The 14,353-nt window shown below is 49.9% G+C and overlaps 1 protein-coding gene across 1 annotated transcript; it reads right to left on the reverse strand.

Annotated features, from left to right (window-relative positions):
- Positions 1 to 2,117: 2,117 nt before the first annotated feature.
- Positions 2,118 to 13,310, reverse strand: DSTN (destrin, actin depolymerizing factor). The gene is made up of 4 exons (XM_063152522.1): positions 13,174 to 13,310; positions 4,670 to 4,977; positions 4,355 to 4,431; positions 2,118 to 3,326 (listed from the first exon to the last, which is right to left on the reverse strand). Exons 1-4 carry the CDS (start codon positions 13,174 to 13,176, stop codon positions 3,217 to 3,219), a joined length of 498 nt encoding a protein of 165 aa, XP_063008592.1. The 5' UTR covers positions 13,177 to 13,310; the 3' UTR covers positions 2,118 to 3,216.
- Positions 13,311 to 14,353: the final 1,043 nt, after the last annotated feature.

The following is a 14,353-nucleotide window of genomic DNA, read 5'->3' on the forward strand; positions in this document are numbered from 1 at the left end:
TTTCGCCATAGCTGGTGGGATTTGGGATTTTGCCATGTGCCCACCCAGAGTCACCTCCTTTCCTCCAGGAGAGCCGCCCGGGCTTGGTGCTTGTCAGCCCCAGCACTGCAGGCAGGCACCTTCATTGATAAAGATCAACAAGCTGCTCAGCTGGAGTGACTTGGAATGAGAACACTGGATCCTTCTGCTGATTCAGCCATGCCTGGAATTCTCTTTCAGCCTGGGTACCTGGGCTTATCAAGGCACAGTTGAAGAGACTCAATTTAACCCTCCTTGTAAATTACATTTACACTGCCTGCTGTTTACACTTAGGGCTTGAATTAACAGTCTCCATTTCCTGTTCTCATCTTCTCACAGGCCAAATGACCAAAAATGGCTTTTGGGAAACCATTGCTTGCATGTGTACTTCAAAATGTTCACACTACCTCAGCAAGTGTGACTGAGCTGCCTCCCTCAGCTCACCTCCTTCACCTTCTCCTTCATGTGCCCCTGTTAGGAAGTGATTTCTCCCACCAGCAACCAGCCAAGATATAGGAAGCATTTATGTTGTTTCTCCCTTCTTGTCTTGCCTTTTCAGAAGGTCTGGGTGATTTGGGAGAAATCTTGAAAACAGTCACAAGAGTTTCATCCCCTCAAAAATCAGAATAACCCTGAGAGGGGAAGTTTGCCCACAAACCCCACAATGTGGACAAGCCCACAGCACTGCAGCTCTGAGGATTAAGAGTTACTGTTAGTTCTGGAGCACAAGGATCACTTTGGGACTTCTTGTGAGGGCCCTAAAAGCTCTCCAGTGGGCTGAAGCAATAGCACCACACCCAGCCAAGGCCCAAAGTGTCACCTCTTATCACTCACTTCTGGGACTAAGGTACTTTGAACCCAAGTCATTGATCCAAGGACTTTGACATTGTGGGAAATGCTCTCCTACCTTACAGGTCTGACATCCTTCCTCTTTTGCAGTGTCTCCTGCTCCATTTTGTGACCAAGGAATGAAATCCCATGCAGAAGTGTCCACAGCATCACCTGGGCTAGATAAAGATGCCTGCAGCCTGGAGGCACCAGCTATCAGCTGGATCTTGGCTAGGAGGTGCCTGCTTGTCAGGCAGCACCACTCCCAGTGTGTCACAGTGCTTTCCTTATCTCCAGGTGGACTTTGGACAGGGATCAGAACTGCAGACACCTGGGCAAGGAGGAGCTGTTTATGGGGATCATTACACACTTGGGTGAGGCCCCAGTTGACTGGACAGGCTGGAAGCCCCAGCAGAATCCAGGCCAGTTTGCGGTGCTCAGAATCAGGAAGCTGCACTCCAGTGGAGAACCTTGTGCTCCAGCCCTGTGACCCAAGCCAGAGCAGTCAGTCAATGCCTGTCCTTAATGAAGGGTTTTACCCACCCAGCCTGGCCAGAGAGGGCACATGCTGAGTTAGGCAATGGCCCATTGCTGCCCTGGCCCCCAGCACAGCTGGCACAGCCCTGCCAGGAGCTGAGGGGACACCACAGCTTCTGTCCCTGCACAGCTGGGAACAGCTCAGGGGGCAGGGACCATCCTGTGACTGCCTGGCTCCATGGCCTGGCCACAGAAAGCCCCCTCAGTCCTCACAGGGCAGGCAGGGCACAACACCCAACACAGAGCTGGGCTCCTGGGCTCACACTGCAAACAGGGAATGGCTCCCAGGACAGCCCAGCCAACGGGACCTTGGGCCCAAAGCCTGAAGGCAGAGAGAGGTCTGGGAGCCTGCAGCAAGCAGAGCCAAAGAGGGGAACACACTGCAGAGACAAAGCTGCTTCCCCCCAGATCCCTCCAGCTTCACCAGCTCCTCCTTGCAGGCTGTTCCCCCCACTCCTGCTCCCAGAGCAGGGCAGGCAGTCCCTGCAGGAGGCACAGCAGCTCCCTAAGTGCTTACCCAGATCCAGCAGAGCCAGCCCCCTGCAGGAGGGCTGATCCCGAGGCTGGAGAGCAATCAGTCACTGACCCAGGGGAGGGAAAGCCCATTTATTTAGGCTGTTCAAATTTGGCACGCACAGAACATATCACAGTAATGCACTGGAGGCTAAGGGTTTTGGTTTTTTTTTTTTCTTTTTCTCTACAGACATACAAGAAAACTCTATGCAACTCCCATGTACACATTACACAAAGGAAACAGCTTTAATCAACCACTGATGAAACATGGAAGCTTTTAAGATCTCTGTAGCTGGCACAGGAATGTTCTCTACCCCCCATACAAAAGGCATTTCAGGTCAAACTTTCTAGTAGGTGATATTTCCATGCATTTCTACAGAATTAAAGAAGCTAACAGACAAAAAGCCCAGATCAAGCCATATTAGTCAGGCTGATTGGTTCTACTAAGTTAAATCAATAGTAATTATGGACAAATGGACCAAGTGACCAAAGACTGGGGCTGAAAATACCATTTTTTGAGTTGTGGTTCCTTTTCATTTTACTACCCATAACTGGAGAGCTCTGATATAAGAATCTGCATTTATAAAAGCCTCAGAAGCATCTGATCCACTAGTAAGTGTATATTAGAGAAAGGTAGTTCTAAATTAAACTGTGTCAACAGAAAAAGCAATTTCTATAGAATCACTCAGGAGGAAAGAGACCTCAAGACACTTCATAACAAGAAAATTGAACCTACAAAACAAGTGAACCTTTAAATATTATTACTGCACTGTGAGTTTACAAGAGAGTGGATTAGGACTACTTCTCCAGAAAAAGTGTCTGTTTTATGTCTAGCTTCATAATTAGGCTTTTTTTAGTACAGCTCTGCAACTGCAAGCACTAAGAATTGAACCCAGTTTGGTGCTCACAGGTTGCTCCAGCTGAAGTTAAACTAAAGGTTTCAAGTTTTGTCTTAAAAGGTTAAAGGGAAAGTTTTTGAATTTCACTTGTTACTATTTGGAAAAGCAAGAACAGGAACCAGATCATTCTCACCTCTCCACCTTTCATGATACATTGCTCCAATTTTTAGAGACCTTTAGTGTTAATCCATTGGGGACAGTACTGGGCTGGACAACCAATGCAAATATTAATACACCAAGATAAATCCTTAATTTGATTTATTTAGGGTCATTTTTACATACAAGCTACATCTCCAAAATCTACTTTATTCTACAAGACAGCTTCCCTACTGTTAGTGAAACCCTTGCCTAGAATGTTTGCTTTATATAACTGATCTATTAAAACATGGAATGCTTGTAGAGTTGTGGCACTGTATGACATCTACACGGGACTTCCTTCAAAAGCTACGACTAGGGAGCCTCCTAGCTTCTCAGCAATGCAAGCTCGGTTCAGGTCCTCTGGCCCATTTGCTTGGCATTCATGCTTTATGCCTAAAAAAAGAGGCAAAACACTCAGTAATGCAGTATTTCAACATGCTGGTAAGCAATCAAAGAAACATACCTGGTAGTAATATTAGAAGAAGCAATCCAGTCACTCAAGCAGACAAGTCCTGCCTTAGCTTAGGGAATTTGATGGTTTTTCCCTGCCTCATCCCAGGAGACATCTGGCTGCACACCAAATGTCACTGAAGGGACATGAAGGCAGAAATCTGTCACTAGCTCAGTGCTCAGGCTCTCAGAGCAAATCCCTCATTTCTTGTGCTGCCCTGGATACAGCAGGGGAGGGAGCTCCAGGCAAGCACATGGACAGGGCTGGCTCAGCTCCCACTGCCTCTGCAGAGGTGGCTGAAAGCACCACCCTGCAAACCTGAGAGGCACAGACTGAGCTGGGCTGCCCAACCAACAGTGCTGCTTTTCCTTTTTAGGGCTGCAGAGCCCAACCCACGCCTGTCTTGTATGGTGGAAAACAGCATTTCCTCGGCATTTCTTTTTCTCAGCACACAGAAGTTTCCCATGGCAGTTCCGTCCCTGGAAGGCTGGCACTGCTGCACAAAGATCCTGTCAGTCTTGCACAGTGCAAGGTTTTGGCCAGTGCAGCCTGAGGAGCTGAAGAGTGCTACCTGGCTATCAGCCAGACTGCCTCACTACAGCACAGTAAGTTTATGAGTCTGCATTTGAACAGACACAAGGATGAAAGTGCTCTGCCACTGAGGCAGCTCTGCACAAAACCCAGTGTTGTGTTATCAATCTTTTGGTTTCTAGCCTGTATGGTGCAATGTGCTACTCCATGTGGTCTATCACACATTGCAAAACCTGCTCTTGTCCTGAGCACTATCCTAGTGCCTCTGAAATTTTGGCAGATAATGTAAATTTGTGCTAGAGCTCATTTTAGCTCTGTCACATGACACTTCACTTCTCAGTAGTATGTCAAAAACACAACAACAAAAAAACTCCCAATTAAGCCTTGCTGTGTACTCCAGGGACACAGCAGAGTTAGGAACATTAGTTGTATTACATACCTTGAAACTTCTTTTTGATTGCATCCTTGGAGCTTGCGTAGATCATCTTACTTTTGAGAGGTGCTTGTTCTGGTGCCCTAGGGGAGACACCACAGAGAGTGAAATTAGTGACAATGATTACCCACCCCAGACAGAAGCAGGATCCTACCCACCATGGCCAACTGGAACATCTCATGGCTCCAGAATACAGGGATCAGGCTGCCCAGCTCACTTTAAGCCTGCCATTTTCCCAGCTTGGGCAATACAAACACTCAGAGACCTCACCCACAGAGCCTGGACTGCATGCTAGGAATGAGAGTTGGGAAGATGGCTTACCACAAGAAAAACATCAGCTCTTCTTTTTTGGATTCCTTGGTCTCGAAGCTTGCATCATACAAGGCATAGCGGCAATCCTTCTCGGGAAGCATCTGCACAAAGTGCTTGAAAGGGTCGGTGACCGTCACTCCGACGTCTCCCACCAGAATCTCTTTGCCTTCCTCCACAATAATGCACTTTTTGTCTGGACTGAGGCAGAAGATGACAGCCTTCTTCCTCTTCTTGATCTCCTCCGGCGTGGAGCACTTCCGCACTTTCATGTCGTAGAAGATGCGGCACACCTCATCGGCCACTTGTACTCCGGAGGCCTGCAGAGACCACAGCAAACACCTTCAGGCCCTGCACCCTCCTGCTCCCAGCCACAACATGGCACTGCCCTACATCCAAGGCTAGGAGACAATGCATTCCTGCAACAGTCACTGCAGCCCCTCTTTTCCAAAGCCAAGTAAAGAATCTGGAGTCTGGCTAATGCCCGCAGCTGCCTGCCAACCCAAAACTATTCCAAAGAAGGCACAATCCAAATCACACCAGAATATTGTTACAGGCATGCCAACCCCTTGTTCTCTGAGATTCAGTTGTGGCAGATCCTTTGGCATTACAGCAGCTTAATTTTCTTCCCCGTTTCAGGCTGGCTGGACAAGCCCACAAGGATCTTCTGTTCAAAGTTTCCCAGCCATTTCCAGCATGCTTGCTAGGAGCTTTAGGAACAGAGGCAAAACTGGCCAAATTCCACACTTGTCACATGGACTCAGTTTAGAGATCAAGGGAAATGTAGTGGGGTACTGGGATTGCAGTGGAAGCTTTCAGCTGAACAAACCAACTTTGGGAAGTTGCTCTGAATTCAGTATTTCAAACAGAGAATTTGCAAGTCTTAAAAGTCTCTTCTTCTCACACCTACTCCAGCAGTTTTTAAAGCAAGCTCAACCCTTCTCAATATTTCTCCCCCACCTTGGAGTCAGCTGGGAAATTGTAGTGAGTGGTATCGTGTTCCCCTGTGTAAGCTGGAACAAGAGGTGCACATGCAGCATTATCAATCTGATGTTAAAGGCAGCTGCACAGAATAAAGAGGACAAGACCTAGCAAGAATGACAAAAGGCTGAACTGCATTTTCAGTCTGATGCTGTTCTGGGAATGAGACAAAAAAAGTGGGAAGTAGAAGCATTTACATTTGAGTTTTGTTCTCAGACTGCACCAAGCTGGATAGTTTAAGGGCAGCTGTGCAAGAGTGAATACTGCAAATGTGGGAAGCCAGCAGGCACTGCTGGAAGGACATCATGGCCAGAGCAGTAAAAACCAAATTGAAGCTTGTCCAGTACTGAACAACTCTATCTGTTCAAAATGCTACACACAGTATAAACAATGAGATTCCTTTAGAATCCTGCTTCCTCCCTCACTGCTTTTGTGTCTTCCACATTCAAATGACATTACTCACCCCCATCTATCAGAAGGAAAACTACCTCCCTCCCTGCCTCCCTCCCTCTGTGCAAACCACGACACGTCACTGCTGTGAGCACAGTCAGCAGTACCAACACTCGGCTACAGCAGCAGGTGAGACACACAACTCAAAAAGGATAGAGGCTGCTCTTCATTTTTTTAAAAATTTATCTTCAGCCTCAAAATGTGAGCTCAAGGGATTTCTTTTGCATTTTGAAGGAGCAGCAGAGTTCAGCTGTAAAACCAGAGGGATGGACGTACAGTGCTCAGGCTGTCCTTGAGAGATGGTTATGGAATGGACACCTATTTTAATGTGTGGGGGTTTTTTAAAGCCTTGACCAGTGCCTACCACAGAGAACTTCAGATAAGCCCAGATTCTCCTCTTTCTTCCAACATCCCTCCTCCTGTAACTCAGCTAACCCAGTGAGGAGAGGTGGCACAGCTGGCAGAATCTATTGCCATGGAGTTTGGTATCTAGAGCTCCCAAGTGCTGGCCACAGAAAACCAGGACAATCTCATACACCAGCAATCTGAGACAGCTTTTCTTTAGGGTGGAGAGCAGTGCTTTCTCAGGGTTTACCTAACTACAATGGGACCTCCCTCTAGATTGACAATGCATGCTCAGTCTGTAAGTGGTAGCCCACGCAGCTTGCACTTTGGGACACGAGAACAGCAATTCAGTCACTGTGCCTCAGCTGTGTGGCAGGCAGCCATTCTTCTGCATATCACCAATAAGGTGAGGGAAGCACATGGAGAAAGCCTATTTCAGGACAAATTCAAGCTACAGTGCAAACATGGACTCAAAGTGACTCATTCTGGTGTCACCTCCTCCATACAGAGATGCTGCACTTTGTCAGTGTGACTGAGAGCTAATGAGGAATAAAGGTCTCCCCCTGTCCCTGTGTTTGGTGTGGGCAAGAGCCTCTTTGGGAAGACTCAAAATAACATAAAGTTAACCTAATAAAACAAACAGAGCAGCAACTGCAGCTATTTCATCATTCACTAAGGACAAATCCACTGTGAATTCAAGAGAAACCTTCTCCTCCCCAAGGTTTATTTTCTAAGGGCACCTCAGTAGCTGGCAATGGTGGCAAGACACAGGTTTTAGTCACAAAGGTTCTTAGAAAAGGCACAGAAAGTCTGCACTGCCATGGAAATGAGGCTATTTATAATGAAAAAGCACTACATGCCACCTACCTCTACCTTTGTCAATCCGTGAGCTTTGCTCTAACACTACAACAAATAATTCCTTTGCACCAAATCATGTTAACTTTGCAAGCACAGGTTAATGCTCAGCTCAGACCCAGAAGCAGCAGCAACAGAGCTGCAGCTTGATGCAAACTGTGCAGTCATGTGCATTTGCTTGTGCTACTACACAGCCAGAAACACGTCTCCAAGTCAGGAGACAAGTTGTTTCTTTAAAAAGAAACTGAACACTGCTGGCAAGTCAGTTCAGATTCCAAAAATGTAGAAAGTATTTAGTCTGGAAACTCAAAATTCACTGCAAACCTTCAGCTGATAACTGGGACTGACCAGAAGCTGAAGGGACAACAGTGACAACTGGATTTTTCAGCTTTCCAAAGCAAAAGGCTGTTAGTAGCTGGTGCTGCTCCTTTTCACAGCTGCTGTACAACCCCTGGATTCACCACACAAGCTGACATTGGCAGCCATTGTGTTGCCAGGGACAATGCAGATTTGTTCCATCTGAGAACACCCTATAGCTGTGCTACAGCATGGGCTGAGATGAGACAGTGCAACAAACCAATTCCCTCTGAAACCAGATCTGCTGTCCTGACTGCAGGGCTCCCTCTTCAACCCAGCCACAATGGCCTCACAAACATACTTAAAAAGGACACAACTCAAACCCCAGGCAGCTTTTGGTTTAAGGTAGCTGCAACCACTCTGTGTAGAGCAACAACAGGATGACTGCTAAGAGCACTGGAACAAGGAGAAATTCCAGACTCTAAATACATGTCCTCAAGTGACATTTTAACCTCGTGTCTGCTGCCTTGTCCAGAAGAAGAGCTGGTGTGAAGCCTCCACCCTCCCAGTAATGACAGAGTAAACACTTGTTAGTCTGGATTTTCCCTCTTTGGCCAGATATGGCTCTGCTCAGAGGATTCAATGCAGCACATTGGTTATTATTTTGTGCATTGTGGCTTGAATGCTGCAGAGCTCCAGCAGCCAGCCTGGTCCTGCTCCTGTTCCAGGATGGAAGCAGTTATCCAGCTCTGGAGCGGCACATGGGGTTGGTTCAGGCACTTGTGGGATGCACGACCATCAGCCAGCTGGTGACATTTCACTGAGGGGACAGACCCTTCATTGCAGCAAGGCAGCAGCAAGCGGGCAAGCCACCTAATTACCAGATGGGAAAATCATGCCAGGACAGCACATTCAGGAAAGAAGAGGCAGAACAAGTTTCTCTGAGGCAATCAGCACAACTGAGTTGTCCCCCAGCACCCCCATGCACACGCCGGGGGCTCAGCCCCTCACCCATGACCCCGTGGCACTGGTGGCAGTGTCCCCACTGGATGTCACCTGAGGCAGGCACTGCACTCCCTGCCCTGTCAGCAGGCTCTGCAGGAACACAGCAGCTCTTGTTCAGAGGCTGAAGTGCAGAGCTCTGCACAAGCACTGGGACAGAGCACAATGCCCTCCCTCCACAGGCAGCCAGAGGGGGAGCCCTGTGCCCAGCCAGCCTCCACTGCAGGAACCAGACCCAGCCATTGCCAAGTGGCCAAACTGAAATTTGATCTAAACTGGGGGAGACTGAAGAATAACCCAAAGATTTCTCAAGAAAATCCCCACATACAGAAAAGCCATTTCAGGAGTGTGAGATGTCAGACACCTGATAAACTGGATTCACAGCAAGCCTGCACTAAAACACAACTCTGACACAATGAAATTCCACATCTCTTTTGTTAGGAAGTGAATATTGTGGGCACCAGTATTTTCCTTGAATACCTAAAATATTTTACCTAAGAAGAGTCCTTGTTTTCCTCAACTCCCAAGGCAGCTAAGACCTTAACTAATGATTTAGTCTGCCTCAAGACAAGTTTGAAGGACTAAATTTAAAGTCTTGAGAATTTCAGGCTGTTGGTTTTGTCTCCTGTGATTAGAGCCCAAGAACTCTCCCCAGTGGTGCCTGGGCATGCATTATCTCCAGAGACATTCCAAGATCCAGCTCTTGACTTGTTTTGTCTGGGAACCACTCACAAACATTGTACACATCAGGGTGAACTATCCACAGCTACTCAAGTGGAAACTTTTGCTTCTTGGAAAAGTACCATCAATTTTTTCCAGAATCTGACACCAAGAATGTATTAAAGCACGCCTTGTTTAATTGCAAGGGCAGATGTGAGAACACTGTGCTCCCATGTTTGCTGGCCACATTATTGGCATGTATCTGGTTCTTAGTTTCTTCAGCAAACCCTGTTTCCCTCATGCCTGGCTTACCCTCCTATCTACCTCTGAAATTCCCTGCCACTGCCAGGGCTGCCTGTGCAGCCATGTGGCACTTCCCTCTGACTCACTCATGTGTCATAGTACATCTCTGCAATAAATACTTTTCCAATTAAACCTATTTCCACCCAACTGCTCTGGGACAGCACCCTTCAGGGACAGAGCTGTCCCCTGCACTGCCACACAATGGAACCTGAGGGAAAAACTAAGCCAAGGTAGCTGTGGGAGCACTTAGGAGAAAGGGAGAGTTACAGCCTGGCTGAAAGGACGTTTTGCCAAATCAGGCCTCTGGAAAGGTGTCACCACCTAAGGCCACCAAGCCAGTTGAAAATGTAGGCAGTCAAAACCATAAAGATATTAAATACTGCTTGGCTTTCAATCTGTTATCTCAGCACTCAAGAAAACACATCTGATGTTAACATCCCCACTTTTCTGAGCAGGAAGGAGGAAATGCAAGGAGCAGCTACTTTGACTTAATCAGAGACCAGAACAGTGTGGGAACACCAGTGACCTCAGGAGCCTGGAAAAGCCCACATTCCCTGTTTACCTACAGCTGGACAAAGAGACACCTCCATTTACAGGGAACAGCCTGTACATCTCAAAGGCCAAGGTTTCAACTCAGATCTGAGGCCTGACAGGAAACAGAACTTGCAGCCTTTTACTACTGCTGTATAAGAGGCCATTATTTGCACACCATAAACCAGCAAGAAGTACAGAGTCATCTACATATCACTTGTAGAAAGATCTTGAGTCTTGAAGTTTTTATTTTGCATTATTTGGTCTCTTTTGGCAGGGGGAAGGTGGGAGGGAAAGAACTGAAACTCTATTCACCTTTTATTTCCTGCCCCAACCCCCAAGAAGAAAGGTTATTGACAAGATGAGATGAGTATAAAAACAATTATTAAAAAAAAAAGAAAAAACTATCCTTTGAATTCCTGAAGGTAATTTCTTCAGCTTTTAGCCAAAGAGGAAATTATCTCCTTCTCTGAGCCACCACCAAGTTCACTCCCAATTGAATTATCAAGGTAGGCAGAACAAGCAATACCCACAAAAGGCAATCCCAGCAACAGCACTGAAAAACAGGAACTGCAGTGGCCAGCAGCAGCAGGGCAGAAGTTTTGAGCAGCAGCCATTCCTGTGTTGAAATGTAAGTTTTTAAGGTAATGCAGGTGGAAGCTGGTGTGTAAAAGGACTCTTGCAGAAAATCAAAGCTTCTCAGAAACACATTCAGCACACAGATCAGCTGTTATGAGCCTAAATGCCTATAGGAATTTTCTTGTGGCCTTTCAGGCACCTACAGCAACCTAAAGCTTAAATGCCACACTCAAAATGAGGCTTTGAAGGGCAGCTCTGGGCACCCCTGAAACTTTTCAGTGAGGGATCCTCCTCTCCTGAGGAGACTGCTGTGAACACTGAACAACCAGGTGCGGAAAAGGCTGAGCACAGCTTCACAGCAAGCCCTGGTTGCAGTCAGGCTCTCTCACATGGGATTGCTTAGGTCAGCCCGTGCACCCAGCAGGAGCCTCTTGACAGTGATCCTGCCAAGGCGAGTAGGAACATGCCAGACATCAGCAGCACCAATTGTCAGGAGGCTGTTATCTTGTATATGAGGCAGATGTACCTTGTAATTACACAGATCTGGGAATAGCACTGACTAACAACCAAGAAAAATCATTTGCACGGTACTCCAAAGACCTTGGACTCATTTAATCCAGCAGCAAAGAAACTGAACATTGTGGCAAGGCACAAAAGCTGGAAATCCAAGCTCCTTTGATAGCAAAGGATGCCCTCCTGCTGGCACTACCACACTTTGCCAGAAGGCCTCCACTCTGCCCAAAACCAACTTCATTTGCAGCCTCTCAAAAAAGCCTCCCTAAACGCTGTTGCAAAAAGGAGATCACTAGGAGAAACAGTAGTTTTGACTGACTTGGGAATTCCCTGGTTGCAAAGCAAGATGAAGCCTGACACGCTGAGTAGTCACACTCAACTAGGTTTGCATACTGCAGAGGTGGAAGCTGGCTTGTTGAGACAAGCCTCTCTTAAACAGGAGCTGTGAGTCCCATCAGACTTTTTAGCAGCTTCATCTGCAGCTCCCATCAGCTCTGCTCCATGCTGCAGCTTGGGTGTTGGAGAAAGCAGGGACATGAGCAGTACATCCTGTCTGCCACCCTACGGACCAAAAATATATTTCCTGGATATACCACATGTTCAGTGAACTACTGGTAAATACCAAGGGAAGGCCTCAATATTTAAAACCTCTAATACAGGTAAATAACTCAGTATTTATGTGTGTATTGTCACTGGGTAAATAACCCAGTAAGTGTGTGTTGCTGGACAAGTGCTTGGGGATGACTCAAGAAAAACAGGGCAGCAGTTAAAGCTGCATGGGCTAATAATTGAGGCAAATTTGCCAACCTCCACCTCCTGAGTCAAACGGGGATGCAAACTCTGAGCACGGGCAAAGCAAACAGAAGGAGCCACCATGAGACTGAACACGCGTTTGGTCTCTTCTGCCCCATTTATGCAAGGAGAGCCCTAACCCTTTTTTTTCTTTTGAAAGCCAGGAAACACAAGCAAATCACTGCGGATCCTTAATGCTTTTTTTGTTTCTTTGCTTCCAGCGTTATGCCTAGGATGAATGATGAATGCTTTCAGCACTGTCCGGAGAAGCAAAACAAATAAAAAACAAAAAAAAAAAAAAACAAAAAAACAAACCAAAAACCCAAGTCGTTGCAGCAACTGCCTCAAAATTTCAGCTTCCTGGAGCCGCCGCTGCGACACCCTCCCTGTTTTTTACACTCAGCGATTCCCTCCGCGGGTTCCGCTTCCCCCTTTTGTCCGCCGCCAGCGCTGCGGGCTCGGGCCGGGCAGGGCGGCCCAGGCAGGGGACAGGGGCCGTGCTGGCCCCGCCGCCGCTTTCTAGGCCAGGCCCGAGCCCCGGGCCGTGCGAAGATGGCTCCCGCGGGACCGAGGCGGCGGCCGCGCTTCCTCCCGAGCAGGGCAGCCCCCGGCCTCGCACCGGCACCGCCCGGTGCCTTCCTGCGGGGCTGCGACCCCCTCGCAGCCAGCCAGCCCCCCGTGGGAAGCGGCGGGGCCGCCGCCTCCCGGTCCCTCCCGGCCGCGCCCTGCGGCGCCGCGCACAGCCCCCCCTTCCCACCCGGCCTTTTCCCGCCGCGCCCTCGCTCCGCGCCAACCCCCCCTCCCAGGGCCGAATGGACGCGCCCGCCCCCAGCGCCTGTGTGTGACGCGGAGCGAACCATTACCTTACGGTGGGGGGGAGGAAAAGGAGGGAGGACAGTTCCATCGCTTCAAGGCGGGGTGGGAGTAACCTTCCGTCGCCTCATGGCGGGATGGGGGCGGGGGGGAAGGGAGGAGAACGGATCCGCCGCGTCAAGTTCAAAGGCGAACGGGAAGGACCGAGAGAAAGGGAAGGAGAAGAAAAAAGGGGGCACGATACGGCCAGGCACAGCGGCGCCGCCAGCCAGAGCGCCGGCCGGGATGCGGCGGGCGGTACCGCCGCCCCCCTCCCCCCTTTTTTCCCCCAGGGATGAAGGCGGAGGCGGGAGACGGAGAAGCCAGAGGCCCGTCCGGCGGCGCGCGGTGCCTACCATGGCGTCAGCGGGGCGCGGCGGGCGGGCGGCGGAGCGCGGTGCGGCGGCGGCGGCTCCCTCGGCTGTCTGGGCGCGGCGCGGGCTCCGGCGGCAGGAAGAGAAGCTGCGAGGGCGCGAGCCGGGCGGAAGCGCTGCCGACGTCACGGCCGCCGTGCCCGGAGGAGGAGGAAGCGGTTGCTATGGCGGGAGCCCCGCGTGGCGACGCCCCGGCCCCGTGCGCACGCGCGGGCGGGGCGGGGGGCGGCAACACCGTCGGCACGCAGGGCCCCGCCCGTGAAGACTTAACCAATCACAGGAAGATTGCGGCTGATTGACGCGTCAGCCGCCCAATAGCGCGCGCACTCAGCCGGGTGGGCGGGGTTACCTGCTCGAAGGTGTGCCGGGTGGGGTGCGGGGATGATCGTGAGGACAGAGCTGGGGGGCTCGGGGGGCCGTGAGGGACAGCGCGGGGGCACCAGCGGGATTTGGGCTGCTGGGAGCGCGGCTGGAACCGACTGGGGCGGCCGCGAGAGCAGCGGGGAGCCTGCGGGAGGGGACGGCCGCAGCAGCAGCAGGAGCGGCGAGGGGCGGGCAGGCGGGCGGAAGTGTGGGAGTTTTTCTCTTTTTTTTTTTTTTTTTTTTTTTTTCCTCCCTCCGAGGGTTTTTCACTACCTACTTTGGTGCGATCGCGGGCGGGCGGTGCTGATTGGCTCGGGCTGAGGCTGCGGCAGAGCCCGGCGCTTCCCGCCGGCACCCGCGCATCTCGGATCCCGGCACCGCTCCATCCCCGCGGCCGGAACAACGGGCGGCTTGTCCTCGGAACAAAGGCGGCCCTGAGGAAACGCTGCTGCCGAGGCCAGGGCAGCTCCGTGCTCATGGCAGCCCTGACTAACGAAAATATTAATTCCTTAATGTTCCTGCCCGGCAAAGCTCGGGCTGCTTGTAATCAGAGTACTAAGGCGTCTGCTGATGGTACAAAATGTATATATAGAAAGTTAGGTTTTTATCACCGAATTCTGACTGCAGTGATGTTCCCGGAGAAGAACAGTCGATGAACAAAAAAACCCCTCCGCATCAAAAGCTTATTTGTTGTGTATGTGCCTTCCTGTAAGAAGGAAACAAAAAGAAGACTCGATGGAGGCGTTTTCAGAGCTGGGGTATGAGGGAACAATACTTCATTGCAACTATCATGAAGCTT

The sequence above is a fragment of the Melospiza melodia genome, chromosome 3, assembly GCF_035770615.1.
Source record: "Melospiza melodia melodia isolate bMelMel2 chromosome 3, bMelMel2.pri, whole genome shotgun sequence".
In the NCBI taxonomy this organism is placed as follows: domain Eukaryota; kingdom Metazoa; phylum Chordata; class Aves; order Passeriformes; family Passerellidae; genus Melospiza; species Melospiza melodia.

Bases quoted from the DNA above. Each gene is read 5' to 3' on its own strand.
- DSTN (XM_063152522.1), bottom strand. The intron at 4,432-4,669 runs GTAAGCCATCTT...TGTCTCCCCTAG, and splicing joins GAGCTGATGTTTTTCTTGTG to GGCACCAGAACAAGCACCTC. The intron at 3,327-4,354 runs GTATGTAATACA...CTCTTTTTTTAG, and splicing joins AATCAAAAAGAAGTTTCAAG to GCATAAAGCATGAATGCCAA.